At 41.7% G+C, this 18,156-nt stretch overlaps 1 protein-coding gene across 1 annotated transcript in view; it reads left to right on the top strand.

Moving 5' to 3' along the window:
* Positions 1-16,161: 16,161 nt before the first annotated feature.
* DNAH6 (dynein axonemal heavy chain 6) overlaps positions 16,162-18,156 on the top strand; it is a 291,954-nt gene continuing 289,959 nt past the window's right edge. Inside the window, exons 1-2 of the mRNA XM_067703886.1 lie at positions 16,162-16,296; positions 17,537-17,769. Coding sequence (XP_067559987.1) covers positions 17,545-17,769 — 225 coding nt within the window. The 5' untranslated portion in view covers positions 16,162-16,296; positions 17,537-17,544. The remainder of the gene's footprint in view (positions 16,297-17,536; positions 17,770-18,156) is intronic.

The following is an 18,156-nucleotide window of genomic DNA, read 5'->3' as shown; positions in this document are numbered from 1 at the left end:
AGGCTACCCACTTGACCTTTGTTGACAGGCGTGGGGCTGGGGTCATGTTTTTTCCATGGTGTTTGACTGGAGTAGGGTGGTGTCTTAGTCCATTCAGGCTGCTATAAAAGAATACCATAGACAGCGTGGCTTATAAACAAGAGAAATTTACTTCTCACAGTTCTGGAGGCTGGGAAGTCCGAGATCAAGGCGCTAACAGATTCAGTATTTGATGAGGGGTCACTTCCTGGTTCACAGACTCATGTGTCTTCATGTTCAAAAATGCTCCATCACCATAGGATAAATGTTTGTGAGATACTAAGTTTTAAAAAGGAGGTTAAAATTGTGACTTTATACAATGATATTAACTTTGTGAGATAAGGTGGAAAACATTTTATTTTAATGGCTACTAATACTTATCTCTGAAGCCTTCTGTGATATTAGTTTATCCTACACACATCCTTACACTACTTCTTTCTCAAACATAGCTTAACATTTTCCACCATTTTGTACCTCTACTTTAATCATAAAATATAAGGATCCCAATGCCTTGAGGGGCCACCAGTGGGGAATAAGACTTAAATGGTGCCAAAGTAAATTCGAAGTTCCGGGAAAATATAAAAAGCCCCTCCCCATCATCAACTCCTGAGTCTGTCTGCCCCTTTCCAGCTTCACTCACCCTTCAGCCCGCAGACTTCCTGCCAATCTGTGCCGTCCTCCATCCACCTCAAGCTGCCTGCTGTTTATTCTGACCTGCTGCCACCTGGATATAGCTGGGGGAGGGGTGGGAGAGCAAATGGACACTGTGATTGCCCAAGGCCCTAATCTGCTTTTCCACCTAGGCCTGGAAAAAGTCAGGAAACTGCCTCCAAAGGGAGGTGCCTAGAGCTTGATAAGGAGCTGAATTATCTTTTCTGCTGGTTAATAGCTAACTGGCTTGCCTCCTTTATTACCGGTACAGACTCAGCTATCTTCCAGGTTTGCCTGACTGTTAGCCTTTCCCATGTCAAGAAAGGAGGAGTTTCCTTTCACTGCAAAGGCAGTAGAAGAACAAAACATTGAACAGACAGGAGACAAAGATACTAAAGGAAACCTGCTCTACAAAACTATCTGCAGTGTTCCCTGGACCCAGTGGTTAAGAAGGAATTTAATGACTAGAACCAATGAATCACTCGTTCACTCAACAAATACTGATTCAGGATCACCTGTGGGTCTGGACCAGCCCATGATGGTGAGCAAACGAGGCTTCCTGATACTGAGAGGCCTCCAGCTGGGGGCACCAGAGAACAGCCAGGCCACAGGTCTGACGTTTAGTGTCACCCAGGTATTTACTTCTCTTTATTACTTGATCACCATGGACAGAAGTGGTGGATATGGTCTGGAAGTCAGGAGGCCCGGGATTTTGGTCCTGGTACTGATTAAGACTTTTAAAGGTACAACTACTTTATGTATTAAATTTCCCTGTCTCTCAAATGGCAACATGCATTCCTGCCCCTCCTGTTGTCCAGAACTATTTTGAGGATCAAATGTGGACAATAATAGAAGGTGCTCTGTAAATGTAGGTTATGATCATATTATCTGAATGCCTCAAATTCCAGCATCCAAATTATAAGTGGCAAGGGCTGGGCTGGAAAATGAATGAATGAAAACCCAGCTTATCCCTGACAGTTTGAGAAACTGCAGTGTTGTTCAGTGCCCCGTAGCCACACAGCGTCTGGCTCAGATTGTATCCCTGGATGACAAAAAGTAATTCCTGCAACACCAATGAGCCGCCGCCTCTGTTCTTGAAATGAAGGAGACAGAACCAAAGTTTATTTCCTGCATTACAGCCATAGGCAACATAGGAAAGATTTGTTGCTAAATCCCAAGCTCTTGCCAACACTCACCAAATGATGGTAACGATGCTGGGTATGGATTAGAGGCCTTCAGGGTCCGCCCTTGATGAATTCCTGCTAGACTTTCACAAACGTGATTTGGGTCCCACTGAAAGAAGCAGCCAGAGGGCAAGGACTGGACCCCTTTCCCAGGTCAGCAAGGGAACAAAGTCAGCGCTGCCAGCCTGTTGCTGACAACACTCTTTGGACCTGGTACCCAGTCCCTGTCTATAAGGAAAGCTGTAAAGACACGAAAGTACATCTCTGGAGACAGACACCCTACTCTAGGACATCATGATCCCGTGGGATATTTGTATGGGTCAAAGCTGTCTTTTTAAAGGGTTCTGTCTCTTGTGTTCTATGTTCATTGACATACTCTAAAGACACCAGCCCACTTTTATACTCAGATTCGGGAATATAAATTGGGTACTTCGTTCTTAGACATGAAAAGAAACTTGTCCTAAGAAAATAATTCAGATGATTACAATTAGTTATTTAAATAGTTCTTAAAAGCTTAGTCTGCCTTCCCCAACTAGTCATAGGACAGGAGCTACTTTTTATATTTACATGGTTGACTCTTGAACTACATGGTCAGAAGTCTAACAGCAAGGTGTTGGTACCGCTGCATCCCTACTAGAGGCTCTAGAAGAGAATCATTTTCTTTTCCAACTTCTAGAGGCCGCCCACGTTCCTGGGCTCATGGACCCTTCCCTCATCTTCAAAGTGCATCACTCCAACCTCTGCCTCCTTCATCTCACTTCTTTTTCTTTAATTCTCCTGCCTCCCTCTTATAAGGATGCTTACGATTACATAGGGCCCATCTGGATAATCCAGGATAATCTCCCCCCATCTCAAGATCCTTAATCACATCTGTGAAATCCATTTAGACGTGTAAAAAACTGCCAAACTATTTTTCAAAGTGACTGTACCTTTTTGGAGTCCCATCAGCAATGTGTGAAAGTTCCAGTTTCAGCTGTATTTTTAACATCGTAACCTGCTTACTTTGGTTCCTGTGCCGGGCATACTTTCCCACACAGCATCTTTTTGCCTATCCCTCTTGGTCAATAGAGCCTTAATTTGGCGGGGGTGGGGGTAGGCATATGTGTCTAGTCCTAGGTAATGGATCATGATGGTTCCTAGTCATTTATGACAATCCTGTTCCCTACCTCTTCAGCCTTCCTTTCAGCTAGATGTAACCTTTGGACCTTATTCTGGCCAATGAGACATAAGAAGAAATCTAATCTGTTGTAGAGGCTTCTGAGAGAGCTTTTGCTTTTCTGCTATAAAGAGGCAAATATATCCTTTGTCCTTATTCCCTTATTTATCGCTTGAATGACATGATGGCTGGGACTGCAACAACCCTATTGCCATCATAATGAAAAGGCCAAGAGAATCATAAAAACACCAACAACCCTGTTTAATTAAGCCACTGTTAATTGGGTGTTCTGTTACTTGATATCGAACACAACGCTAATGGATACAGTCTTTTTCCTCCCTACTGCTTGGAAGGCTACTGCTGTTAGTTAATGCACAGGATTTTTCTTTCTTTTCTTCATCTTTGCTTTATGCCCAGATATTTGTATTTCAGACATATTCGTCTAGATTTTATTTTGGGGAGGATGCCATTGTGAGAGGCCAAGAAAAGTTAGTGTGTGTTGGGTCTGCTGAAAGCACCCAATGCTCATTGAAATCTCATGTATTTTTACCTCCATGAGTTGGGCAATCCCTATTTTAAACAGGGGAAAAAGCTGACTTAAAAACTTTCTGGATATAGAGTATGGATTTAAAAGGCAGACATGTAGAAGAGGCAATGTCATTCATGAGGCATACCAGGACAAGTTGATTTCAAATGACAAAAATCTGTTCAAACTTATGCCTTTTTGAAAAAGTGTTGGCATTTTTTGGCTCACACAACCAAACTTTGGAAAACACAAATAGCTTTAGAGGTAATGGATCTTGGCATGAAAAGCCATGGGGACTCTAGACTGAGTCCATTTCCCATTAATGCATCTCTATGTGGCCAGCTGTGGTCTTCCCTTTACAGAAGAGGACAGGTCTTCCAGGAGCTCCAGATACATTCTAAAACCACCATGACTAGTGAGGAAGAGAGGATTCTCCCTCCCAGATCCACTTTTTGAAATCTAAGAGAAAGTCTCTGATCATCCCAACTTGAATCACATTCTTACCTCTCAAGTTGTTTATCCTGTTTGAATGTTTTAGTATCTGTCTTTCGTGTGAATCTTTCCTTGAATTGCCTAGTAATTCTTAGTTGTCTGCTTATTTTTGAGAGAGAGGATCTAAAAACTCTACTGGAACCTCCACGCACCCAGATGGAGCTTCTTCAATGAGAATCTCTACAAGGTTGATCTGGCTGGACCACTTAGTTTTAGAACCTCTGTCATCCATACATTCAGATTGTTCCCCTTGGGCTGGTCAGATTCCCCAGAGAAGATTCTCCCAGTCTCCTGCACAGAAGGGTCTAACTGCCAATGTTTTGAGACTAGGGCGACTAACTCATCCTCGTTTGATCAAGACTGTCCCAGTTTTAAAACTGCAAGTCTCCATCCTGGGAACACCTACAGTTCCAGGAAAATTGAGATGGTAGGACACCCTATGCTACTATTCTGGAAGCTAAGTAGGGAAAGATGGTTAGGTGATCTCATAATCTTTTATGCACACATTCAGGTCATCCCACTGTTTTCAGTATGGTGATCCACCCTCAAATGCGCTTAGCATCCATCAGTCTAGAGACTGTTTTACTCACACCAGAGTATAAGTTTCCAGTCTTCTACTACGATTGGGGAGGATGGACCAGATGTGAAGACCTGACCACTTCTTGGACAGAGAGCCATGCTCCTTATTTAAACCCTTATTCAAGAGATGTCTGATACCACTGACACCAGAGTCTTTGGGGATTCTGTAGTGTGTATCAGGTTGGATATTATCCTTCCCCACCATTGCTTACACTCTTTTTTGTGTCTGTTTAATCACTTACCACTTATATTTCTGCCTTCCTGAATCCACATTTTTATAGCTATTGTCTCTTCTCCCATTCTCCTAATGTCTCTGAGTTTATAACTTAAAAAAAAAATCCCTTCTGTAGGGTTGTAGGGAGGAATAAAAGTAGTTTGGCATATTAAAAATGCCACACTTGCCCAAGAGTCTACAGAAATAATCTATTCAAACACTTTTTATTCAAATACCTCAGTGCTTTGGGCAATGTAAGTTTCAGAACTTCCTGCTGTTGTCCACTGTGTGGCACTATCTTCTTACCATTTGAAAACAATTTCTACATTCTGGTATTAGTTTATTGATTTACAACATGTCTTAAGACAACAAAAAATAATGACATAGACTACAAAATCTCGACAGAGGCAAAAATTGACAGCAGTAAGAAATTTCCTAGGAGACAATCTACTGAAGTTAGAATTTTAATTTATCTTGACTTGGTGACTACATTTTTTTTTACACCTTTATTAGAGTATAATTACTTTACAATGATGTGTACGTTTCAGCTGTATAACAAAGTGAATCGGCTATACATATACATATATCCCCATATCTCCTCCCTCTTGCATCTCCCTCCCACCCTCCCTATCCCACCCCTCTAGGTGGTCACTAAACACTGAGCTGATTTCCCTGTGTGATGCAGCAGCTTCCCACTAGCTATCTATTTTATATTTGGTAATGTATATATGTCAATGCCACTCTCTCACTTCGTCCCATCTTACCCTTCCCCCTCCCCGTGTCCTCAAGTCCATTCTCTACATCTGCGTCTTTATTCCTGTCCTGCCCCTAGGTTCTTCAAAACCATTTTGTTTTATTCCATATATATGTGTTAGCATACGGTGTTTGTTTTTCTCTTTCTGACTTACTTCACTCTGTAGGACAGACTCTAGGTCCATCCACCTCCCTACAAATAACTCAATTTTCTTTCTTTTATGGCTAATATTCCATTGTATATATGTGCCACATCTTCTTTATCCATTCATCTGTTGATGGACACTTAGGTTGCTTCCATGTCCTGGCTATTGTAAATAGAACATTGAACATTGAACATTGAAATGCATTGAACATTGTGGTACATGACTCTTTTTGAATTATGGTTTTCTCAGGGTATATGCCCAGTAGTGGGATTGCTGGGTCATATGGTAGTTCTATTTTTAGTTTTTTGAGGAATCTCCGTACTGTTCTCCATAGTGGCTGTGTCAATTTATATTCCCACCAACAGTGCAAGAGGGTTCCCTTTCTTCCACACCCTCTCCAGCATTTACTGTTTGTAGATTTTTTGATGATGGCCATTCTGACTGCTGTGAGGTGATACTTCATTGTAGTTTTGATTTGCCTTTCTCTAATAATTAGTGATGTTGAGCATTCTTTCATGTGTTTGTTGGCAATCTGTATATCTTCTTTGGAGAAATGTCTATTTAGGTCTTCTGCCCATTTTTGGATTGGGTTGTTTTTGTGGTATTGAGCTGCATGAGCTGCTTGGAGATATTTTGGAGATTAATCCTTTGTCAGTTGCTTCATTTGCAAATATTTTCTCCCACTGAGGGTTGTCTTTTTGTCTTTATGGTTTCTTTTGCTGTGCAAAAGCTTTTAAGTTTCCTTAGGTTCCATTTGTGTATTTTTGGTTTTATTTCCATTTCTCTAGGAGGTGGGTCAAAAAGAATCTTTTTGTGATTTATGTCATAGAGTGTTCTCCCTATGTTTCCTCTAAGAGTTTTTTACTGTCTAGCCTTACATTTAGGTTTTAAATCTATTTTGAGTTTATTTTTGTGCATGGTGTTAGTGAATGTTCTAATTTCATCCTTTTATCTGTAGCTGTCCAGTTTTCCAGGCACCACTTATTGAAGAAGCTGTCTTTCTCTCCTCTTTATCAAAGATAAGGTGACCATATGTGCGTGGGTTTATCTCTGGGCTTTCTATCCTGTTCCATTGATCTATATTTCTGTTTTTGTGCCAGTACCATACTGTCCTGATTACTGTAGCTTTGTAGTATAGTCTGAAGTCAAGGAGCCTGATTCCTCCAGCTCCACTTTTCTTTCTCAAGATTGATTTGGCTATTCATGGTCTTTTGTGTTTCCATACAAATTGTGAAATGTTTTGTTCTAGGTCTGTGAACAATTCCGTTGGTAGTTTGATAGGGATTGCATTGAATCTGTAGATCGCTTTGGGTAGTATAATCATTTTCACAATGTTGATTCTTCCAATCCAAGAACATGGTATATCTCTCCATCTGTCTGTAAAGACTTTAATTTCTCCGTCGAATCTGAATGAGATCCTTGCTGGGTAGAGTAATCTTCTTTTTAGGTTTTTCCCTTTCATCACTTTAAATATGTCCTTCCACTCCCTTCTGGCTTGCAGATTTTCTGCTGAAAGATCATCTGTTAACCTAATGGGCATTCCCTTTTATGTTATTTGTTGCTTTTTGCTTGCTGCTTTTAATATTTTTTCTTTGTATTTAATTTTTGATAGTTTGATTAATATGTGTCTTGAAGTGTTTCTCCTTGGATTTGTCCTGTATGGGACTCTCTGCACTTCCTGGACTTGATTGACTATTTTCTTTCCCATATTAGGGAAGTTTTCAACTATAATCTCTTCAAATATTTTCTCATTCCTTTTCTTTTTCTCTTCTTCTTCTGAGACCCCTATAATTCGAATGTTGATGCATTTAGTGTTGTCCCAGAAGTCTCTGAGACTCTCCTCAATTCTTTTCATCCTTTTTTCTTTATTCTGCTCTACAGTAGTTATTTCCACTATTTTATCTTCCAGGTCATTTTTCCGTTCTTCTGCCTTAATTATTCTGCTATTGATCCCTTTTAGAGAATTTTAAATTTCATTTATTGTGTTGTTCATCTCTGTTTGTTTTCTTTATCGTTCTTCTAGGTCCTTGTTAAACGTTTCTTGTTTTTTCTCCATTCTATTTCCAAGATTTTGGATCATCTTTACTATCATTACTCTGAATTATTTTTCAGGTAGACTGCCTCTTTCCTCTTCATTTTTTTGGTCTCGTGGGTTTTTACTTTGCTCCTTATTTGGCTGTGTATTTCTCTGTCTTCTCATTTTGCCTAACTTGCTGTGTTTGGGGTCTCCTTTTCACAGGCTGCAGGTTCGTAGTTCCCATTGTTTTTGGTGTGTGCCCCCATTGGGTAAGGTTGGTTCAGTGGGTTGTGTAGGCTTCCTGGTGGAGGGTACTAGTGCCTGTGTTCTGGTGGATGAGGCTGTATCTTGTCTTTCTGGTGGGCAGGACTGCATCCAGTGTTGTGTTTTTTGGTGTCTGTGAACTTAAAATGATTTTAAGCAGCCTCTCTGCTTGTGGGTGGGGTTGTGTTCCTATCTTGCTTGTTGTCTGGCATGGGATGTCCAGCACTGGAGCTTGCTGGTCATTTATTGGTGCTGGGTCTTAGCATTGACATGGAGATCTCTGGGAGAGCTCTTGCTGCTTGATATTACATGGGTCCAGGAGGTCTCTGGCGGTCCAGTGTCCTGAACTCGGCTCTCCCACCTCAGAGGCTCAGGCCTTACACCAAGTTGGAGCACAAAGACCCTGTCAGCCACACTGTTCAGAAGAAAAGGGAGAAAAGAAAGAAAATAGTAATAAAGTAAAATAAAGTTATTAAAATAAAAAATTATTAAAATAAATAATTTAAAAGTAATAAAATAAAAGAAGAGAGCGACCAAACCAATAAACAAATCCATCAATGATAACAAGCACTAAAAAGTATACTAAGATACACATAAGAATCAGAAAGTATTCAGTCACATAGAGCAAACCCCAAGTCTACTGTTGCTCCCACCATCCACAGCCTCAGTTTTGGGATGATTTGTTGTCTATTCATGTATTCCAAAGATGCAGGGTACATCAGGTTGATTGTGGAGATTTAATCTGCTGCTCCTGAGGCTGCTGGGAGAGATTTCCCTTTCTCTTCTTTGTTCGCACAGCTCCTGGGGTTCAGCTTTGGATTTGGCACCGCCTCTGCATGTAGGTCGCCTGAGGGCGTCTGTTCCTGCTCAGATAGGATGGGGTTAAAGTAGCAGCTGATTAGGGGGCTCTGGCTCACTCAGGCTCAGGGGTGGGTCGGGTACGGGATGCGGAGCAAGCCTGTGGTGGCAGAGGCTGGTGTGACGTTGCAACAGCCTGAGGTGCACCGTGTGTTGTCCCAGGGAAGTTGTCCCTGGATCATGGGACCCTAGTAGTGCCAGGCTGCACAGGCGGGTGGGGAGGTGTGGATAGTGACCTGTGCTCGCACACAGTCTTCATGGTGGCTGCAGCAGCAGCCTTAGCGTCTCATGCCCGTCTCTGGGGTCTGTGCTGATAGCTGCAGCTTGTGCCCATTTCTGGAGCTCATTTAGGTGGTGCTCTGGATCCCCTCTCCTCGCGCACCCCAAAACAATTTTCTCTTGCCTCTTAGGCAGTTCCAGACTTTTTCCCGGACCCGCTTCCGGCTAGCTGTGGTGCACTAGCCCCCTTCAGGCTGTGTTCACACAGCCAACCCCAGTCCTCTCCCTGGGATCTGACATCCGAAGCCAGCCGAAGCCTCAGCTCCCAGCCCCCACCCTCCCCGACAGTTGAGTAGACAAGCCTCTCAGGCAGGTGGGTGCTGGTTGGCACCGATCCTCTGTGCGGGAATCTCTCCACTTTGCCCTCTGCACCCCTCTTGCCGTGCTCTCCTCCGTGGCCCCAAAGTTTTCCCCCCACCCCTCCCCCGTCTCTGCCAGTGAAGGGTCTTCCTAGTGTGTGGAAACTTTTCCTCCTTCACAGCTCCCTCCCAGAGGTGTAGGTCCCTTCCCTATGTTTTGTCTCTGCTTTTTCCTTTTACCCTACCCAGTTATGTGGGGAGTTTCTTGCCTTTTGGGAAGTCTGAGGTCTTCTGCCAGCATTTAGTAGGTGTTCTGTAGGAGTTGTTCCACATGTAGATATATTTTTGATGTATTTGTGGGGAGGAAGGTGATCTCCACGTCTTACTTCTCGGCCATTTGAGGGCCCTCTGTCAGTGACTACTTTTTATATTTACCACATTATATATATTTACTATCACAGGAGTCAGCAAACTTTTTCCTTAAAGACCAGATAGTAAATATCCTGGGTTGAATAGTCTCTATCAAAACTACACAACTCTATTTAGTGCAAAAACAGCTATAGAAAATATCTAAAGAAATGGTCATGGCTGTATCCCAATAAAGCTTTATTTAAAAAAACAGGCAGCAGTCTGGATTTGACCCATAGGATAGTATTCACTAACTCCTACTCTATGCTATTAAGATTCTGATCCCAGTTCCAACCTGTGGCAGAGGGAAGGGTGGTTCTCATCCCAACACGAAATTCTCAGACACCAGCAAAGTGTCTACAATTCAACTCAATTCTGACAAGGATTTACCTGGAGATTGTGTCAGATCCCACAGTTTAAGGGTTCAGTCCCACAAGACTTCCCCCTCTCCCCCACTTTAGACACTAGGCACAAACCCAATCAGCTATAGAATGGAAGCTCCCATGGTCTCTCTGAGCTCAGGGGACCATCAGTGGTCACATGTGAATGACCTGAGGCTCTGAGACCATCAGTGTTGATTTGTTTACTGGATACAGGTTCTTTACAATGTAGCATTTGACAGAGATCCTGACTAATATTTTCAGGAAGAAAAAGGAGTCTTTAGTAGAATTTCTAAATAAAGGAAAGTCATTTTCCTACTATTCTCATTGCATCACACCACATCTAGACTCTCACCTTCAGTTCTGAGAGCCATTTTAGCGTAGAATTAGTAGGAGTTCTGCAAAACTATCATACATAGACTAAAGAAACTGGCATGTCGGGAGGGAGGGATTCAAAGAAGGAAGATTAAGGGAAAGACATTTCTGCCTTCAAATATTTAAAAAGAGATCATGGGGGCAATTTGCAGAACTGACAAGAAAGTAGATTTTGACATCTACCAAAAAAAGAACTTTCTGACAATTAGAACTGTCCAGCAGTGGCATAGAAGTCACACATTTCCTGTAACTGGCAGTGATCAAACATGAGAAGCCTACCTTTTGAGCACCATTCCTGCCTTGTGTATCCAGCAGACCTACTGGACACCCATTCTGTTCTCTTTAATAGCATTTCTTAAATTTAATATGCAATGAGCCACCTGAGAATTATTAAAATGCAGACTGATTCAGGAGGTCTGGGGCAGGATCTGATATTCTGCAGTCTAACAGGCTCCCAGGGAATGCTAATGCTGCTGGCTTATACAGCACATCTTGAATAGCAGGACCCTGTGGCTGAGGCCCTTGGACTTGGTTGGACATTGGAATCACCTGGGGAAGGGGACGCTAGAAAAAACCCTGATGTCTGGGTCTCTCACTCTTAGTTTAATTAGCATGGTGTGTGGTCTGGGTGTCAGGGTTTTCAAAACTCTCTAAGTTACCCCTAACACAAAGTTAAGTTTAAGGAGCACTGCTCTATGGTCTTTCAAAACATTCAACACTGGATCAGAGATCACTTCTGCAAAGACCTTTAATTGGAATAAAATTATCTGGGCTTGGGCAGGTCATCTCATTCATGAATAATTAACATCGATTCAACATTTTTGAGGAAAACTTTGTAATCATCATTAAATCTCATAATGTGTAGGACATTAGACCATAGAATGTCCCACGCCCCCTCCAAATAGCTGAGATGAGAAGCTATTGCCCTGATTCAACATATGTGACTCAAAACCTCCTTTGGCTGTACATTCATTTGACCACAAGGCGGTGATAGAGCAACAAAACATGATACCACAACCACATCCACCACCACCACCCTCACCCCAGAAAGTTGAGCTATGTGACCTATACTTAAGGCCAGAACACTTGCAGACCAGGTATAATTCCCAACTCTGAGGGGTGATTGGTCACAGGCTCCTTTGAGAATTTAACAGCTATAGACAAATGTACACCCACAAACATGAATACAATTTTAAGCAGTTCACAGACCCTGAAATTAAACTGTGAACAGTCAAGCCTAAAGATGAGTTACCCCCCCACCCCAGTATAAATTATATGGAGCCTGAGCACCTCCATCCTTAGGAGCAGCTGACCTTACCTACTGCTTCACAGAGAAGAAAGAAGAAATCTGGTCCAAGTCTACCCATTTACCTAATCCACTTCGACCTTCCTTCCCTCCACACGGAACAGGGTGGCTCTTCTTTACACTGAAGGCTAAATCCTCCACCCGTGTTCCTGATCCCTTCACCCTGGCCTCCAACAAGTTCATGGCCTCTCTATTTTATGCTCTTATATATTTTCTTGTGCTAATTTAAAAATAACTCACTTTTCTCAATACAAAAGTGGTATATGGCTTTTATTTTTAAATATACAGAAAAGCAAAGGATATAACATAAAATACGCATGAATCTCATAAACGCTTATGTTTTTCTTCCGTGGAGTTTGCTGAGTTTACATACACTTGTGCTTTGTTATGCAAACTGTTTTATGACCTACTTAATCTAACATCTTTTAATCTTCATATATTTTCACCTGCCCTTAACCAGAGATGTTCATTTGATTCATCTATAGAAATTTTTAAGCAGATATTTGCCTAAATGCCAATTCCAAAGATTCTTATTTACCAGGTCTGACATGAGCCTAGAAATCTGTATGTTTAGAAAAGCCTCACGTGATTTTGAAGTATAATTCTAGGAGTACGATTGTTACTTTAAAAAAAATGTTTGTGCATAAAGACAATTTTATTATTTCTTGGATAAACTTTACTAAAGTATAACTTAAATACAATTAGCTACACCCATTTTATGTATACATTTTTTAAATTTATTGCAATAACATTGGTTTATGACATAGAAATTTCATGTGTATAACATTATATTCCAACTTCTGTATACACTACAGCATGCTCACCACCAGAAGTTTAGTTTCCACCCATCACCATAGAGTTAACCCCCATTTCCTCCTCCCCACCATCTCCAGTCCCCTCTGAAAATCGCTTCTCTGTTCTCTGTATCTATCTTTTTGGTTTTGTTTGGTTAGGTTTGTTCATGTATTATTACTATTTTATATTCCATATATGAGTGAAATAATATGGTATTTGTCTTTTTCTGTCATTTCATTTAGCATAGTACCCTCAAGATCCATCCATGTTGTCTCAAAGATTTTATATTTTATATTTTATATGGCTGAGTAATATTCCATTGTGCATAAATACCACATCTTCTTTATCCATTCATCTATTGATGGGCACTTAGGATGTTTCCATATTTGGGCTATTGTAAACAATGCTGTGATGAACATAAGGGTGCATATATTTTTTTCTAATAAGTGTTTTTGTATTCTTTGGATAAATAACCAGAAGTGGAATAGCTGGATCATATGGTATTTTTATTCTCAATTTTTTGAGGAATGTCTATACTATTTTTCATGGCGGCTGCACCAATTTACATTCCCATCAACAGTGCTATATTGTTATGATTCTCTTAATTCCTGTGAGTTCAGCAATACAGTTAAAATAATGTGCCTTGGAGTTTATCCAAACATATAGGTGTTTCGCTTCAGGAATTTTTCAGAATATAGTCCACCGTACATCCAGTAGCAGAATTCCATGATTAATATTATGGAATTTTAACTATTAAAGTTGATGGATCTCAGGGCTTCCCTGGTGGCGCAGTGGTTAAGAATCTGCCTTCCAATGCAGGAGACACAGGTTCTAGCCCCGGTCCAGGAAGATCCCACATGCCACGGAGTAGCTAAGCCCATGTGCCACAACTACTGAGCCTCCGCACACCCTAGTGCCCATGCTCCGCAACTAGAGAAGCCACTACAATGAGAAGCCCGCGCACCGCAATGAAGAGTAGCCCGGCTCTCCGCAACTAAAGAAAGCCCATGCGCAGCAACACAGCCAAAAATTAATTAATTAATTAATTAAAAAAAATAAAGTTGATGGATCTCAATTTGTATCTTAGCTCTGCCATTTGCCACTTCTGGACTGATCTTGGGTAAATTACATAACCTCTTTAAGCCTCAATTTCCTTAGTGGTGGAGTAGGTACAATAATACCTCTAAAATAATATGAAGCTGTTGCAATGAATAGTATAATGGTGAAGAAAACTTCACAAAGGATCCGGCATATAAATCTTAACTTCATGTTCACTAAGTTTTAACCATTTTTACTTAGTATTACTGTTTTCTTAATCTAGTTCTCGTAAACCTTTCGTAGCCTAGTTCTTTAGCTATGAAATGGGAATTTTAGGTTTGTTGGAAGTATTTGAGATAATAAATGCAAAACATATAGCACAGTACCTGGTACATAAGGAGCACCCAATAAATAGTAACAATTATTGCTATTTACAAGAGCTCTGAAACAATCAATAGGCAATAAACAAAGCTCTTGTTTGATAATGAATATGACATCTTGCCACATTAAAAAAATAAGTTTGGAGAGATTTGGTAAGTAGTGTTCAATACAGCGATACCTTCATAAAACTCTATGTGTCCGTGTCTTCTATCCTGCACCCTTCTTGGCTCTTGGAATGAATGCTCTTAGCTGCATAAGGTAACGTTAGAATACAATCACCTTCATCGACTAACAAAGAAATTCTTGAACTGAGGAGCAATAAATTATGTCTCCCCCACATAAACTTTGAAAGCAACAGATTAAAATATTCATTGCACATCCAAAATGAAGTCTATTTTGGGGTGTGTGTCTAACACTGCATATTATTATAATATGCTTTTATGTATACTGGGTTGTTTTGATTTTTTTTCATTACTAGTTTATATTTTATTGGCTCTGATTGATTACCTGTGTGTACCTTGCATCTCTGGGGAATTAGTATTTATTATGTCTACATTTGAAGTTTATCTGAATTGTTCTAAACTGAAGTTACTCCATTGCTGTTTGCGGTTCCTGATTAAGGATTAGGAGATCTGTATTCCAGTTTTACCTCTGCCAGGACTAGGTGCCTGACCTGGAGTAAATTATTTACTTTCTCTCTGGGTCTCAGTTCTCTTATTACCAAAATGAGGGTGACTTCCCTGGTGATCCAGTGGGTCAGACTCCACGCTCCCAACGCAGGGGGCCGGGATTAGATCCCTGGTCGAGGAACTAGATCCCGCATGCATGCCACAACTAAGAAATCCGCATGCTGCAACTAAGGGTCCCGCATGCCACAACGAAGGTCCCACATGCTGCAACTAAGACCCGTCACAGCCAAAATCAATCAATCAGTCAATCAATCTTTAAAAAAAAATGAAATGGGGGAGTAATTGGATTGAGTGATCTGTTTTCTCCATTCCAGCTCTATTATTATATGAGTCTCTCCTTTGTAGGTGGTGTCATGCCTGCATGGAAAATACATACCTGAGTATCTTAAGACTGAGAAAATGCAGGTTGTGAGTATGATATGTAAAGCACCTCATACAGGACTTTGCTTTCAAGGCAAGAAACAAATATCAAGGTGTTTTTTTTTAAGGGGGGGGGTACCAAAAAGGACAAAATATAATAATGTTTCAGCGGTGATTATGTCATTTTGGAGGGGCGGTTGAAAACCAAGTCTCTGCCATGTGGTGTAACATTTCCCCGAGGCAGGTAAAAGGCTGCTTCCCCTGATCACTAACCGGGGTAAGGTAACTTCAGTAAGCAACCTGCACGGGGCATCGGTGGGGTCGCTTCCATACAGCATTAGCAGCAGTCTTTGGAGACTTAATCCGGTGGGTCTAAATGCCAAACAAGATCCAGGGTCTGCTTTGGTGAATACGGTGCAGGGACCAATTAATATGGGCTCGTGCTTTGCCTGACATTAAGTCACCTTCCAGGCGGAAAAGAACATCAGCAGAAAAGGACTCGGTGAGGTTTGAGGGGAAGAAGAGCCCGCATTCCTAGCGCCTTAGGACACTCCCGGGAGGAGGTCGGTGGGTGGGGCAGAGACGCAGGACGGTCGCTCCCTTGGAGAGCGGGACGTGAACTGTCTACGCAGGCACTTGATTCTTCTAACCACAGCAAGTTAGATTAAAGCGAATGCCAAGGCAGCCTCAAGCCTCTCGAGGGGCAACAGAAAAGATTCCTGGAGGAGGAGGGAGGTGCAGTGAGCGTGGGCGGTTGATAAGCGAAGGAACAAACATAAGTAACCAACTCCTTTGGCTCCCTCGCCTTCCAGCCCAGCCCGGGAACACTTCCCAGCACGGAGAAGCCGTCAGGGCTAGTGCGAGCTCTCCATCAATCAGTGACGTAAGGAAATTTCCAGAGACAGTCATTGGCTCGACTGCCCGGCACAGTCCTGGACCCAGAGCTGCAGTTGGCTGAGGGGTTGCCGTGGCGACAGGTCGCGCACAGGCGCAGTGAGCCTCAGTGGAGGCCTGGTGGCTGCTAGGCAACGGGAAACATTCTCGGCTTAGAGACAACTTTCTACTAGACCCTGCTTTTTCTCTGTCTCAGGAGACCGTCTGAGGCGGCTGCTGGTCTAGTCTGACTTGGTGAGTCCTGAGGAATCGAGCTGTGGGGCTGAACTCCGAGGCGGGAGACTTATCATGCTTTTGGAGCACATAAGGAAAGGCTCAGAGAGGCAGAGAGGCAGAGAAGGCCAATGGAAAGGCATTTTAGTGATACCTACTACCTACCTAGCAATTTAGAGGGCTGGAAACCGAGGAACAGAGCTATCAAGAGACTTGTCCAAGGTCACACACGGAGTGGTCAGGTCTGGACCTCTGCTAGTCAGTATGGTAACCACTAGCCACAGGGGGCTAGTCTGAATTGAGATGTGCCCTAAAGGTGAAATACTTTGAAGACGTAGTAACAAAAAAGAAACTATCATATTAATAAGTTTTATATTGATTACATGTTGAAATGATAATATTTTGTACATGTTAAATAAAGAACATTATTAAATTAATTTCTTTTTTTGTTTTTGAATGTGGTTACTTGAAAATTTTAAATTGCATAGGAGATTTGCATTATATTTTGGTTGGCCAGTGCTGATCTAGACTAAAACCTGGGCCTGCTGACACCTGGTTCAAGACCTCGTGTGTTGTAATACTGTTTTTAAGGAAAGTATTTCCACCCATCTGGTGGGACCGGAGTGTGAGTGGTGGTGAGGGTACAAGACCGCTACAAAAGGCTCATAGTTCTAGTGTTCTGGGACCTTGCTTATGAATCAGAATCTGCCTTTTCACAAGCTCTTCAAGTGATTCTCATCCACATAAAATCTCCAGAAGCGCTGTTTTATGCTTTAGCCTTCAACTCTTTTTTCCCTTTATTTGGTTTCTCTGTGAGTACCTAGGCTATATATCTCAGATTACCTGCATTAGAATTACCTGCATTTTGAACACTACCCCCACCCCCGGAGATATTTTGCATACTCAGGTGTGAGAAACGATCTCAGTATAATGGCATTTCTCTTCATCCTTCCAAATCTGGACCATTGTGGTCCCCAAATCAGAGGCAGCAACAGCATCACCCAGGAAGTTATTAGAAATGCAAATTCCTGGGTCCCACCCCAGCTACGGGGCTTCTAGAAGGCCAGGCATAGTTCCGAATTTTCATTCCTCTGGTTTAGGTCCTCAGTTTGGGAAGAATGGGGTAACTTTGATAGGTTTTCTTTGGGGATAAGCAAATTCAGCTCTCCGTGGTTCTTAAAACCCCTCCACTTAGCCCTACTTCCCCAATCCTTTTGCTCTACTTTTCATTTTTCTTTTCTTGACCCTAAACCCTCTCCAGGAGTGAAGATGGCTTTTCGTGCCTCAGACAATGAGTTGGACCTGGAAAGTATTGGAGAGCTGATGGAAAACCCTGCGATTACAAGACTGAACAGTATAAAAGCAAAGGGAAGACTGAGTTTTGTAACACCCACAGAAAATGAAGGTGATACACAATTCCTGACATTTAAGCACACTACAAAAGCTCGGGAGAAGACAAGAAAACGACAGCAGCCTATAAAACTAGAGCCTCTGGTAAGTTTGAAAACCAGCATTTTAGCCACTTTTGGCTACAGAGGATGTTGCTTTGGGGGATGGAAGTAATTTCTAGACTCTTAATTAACAAAGAAGGAAAGAAAACCTGAAAGTTAAGACTCATTTATGAAATTGTAAACACACTTATTTATTCAAAATTATTGAGCTCTAAATACTGTTTGAGGTGGTGGGATGCAGTGGTGAACAAAGTTTTCTAGCAGATAAATTCTCTCTAGCATTATGTACAATACGGATACTTAACTATGTAGGCTGTAAGGCTCTTTTAGGTACTGGGGTACCGTTTGATACTAGGAACTTCAGTAAGAGTAATATATATAATTACATAATTTTATTATTTTTAAAGTGAATGCCTAGTGTCCTGAAAAA

Source organism: Pseudorca crassidens, chromosome 14 (assembly GCF_039906515.1).
Source record: "Pseudorca crassidens isolate mPseCra1 chromosome 14, mPseCra1.hap1, whole genome shotgun sequence".
Classification (NCBI taxonomy): domain Eukaryota; kingdom Metazoa; phylum Chordata; class Mammalia; order Artiodactyla; family Delphinidae; genus Pseudorca; species Pseudorca crassidens.
Note: the sequence above shows the minus strand (reverse complement) of the source record. Positions and strands in the feature narration are given on the sequence as shown.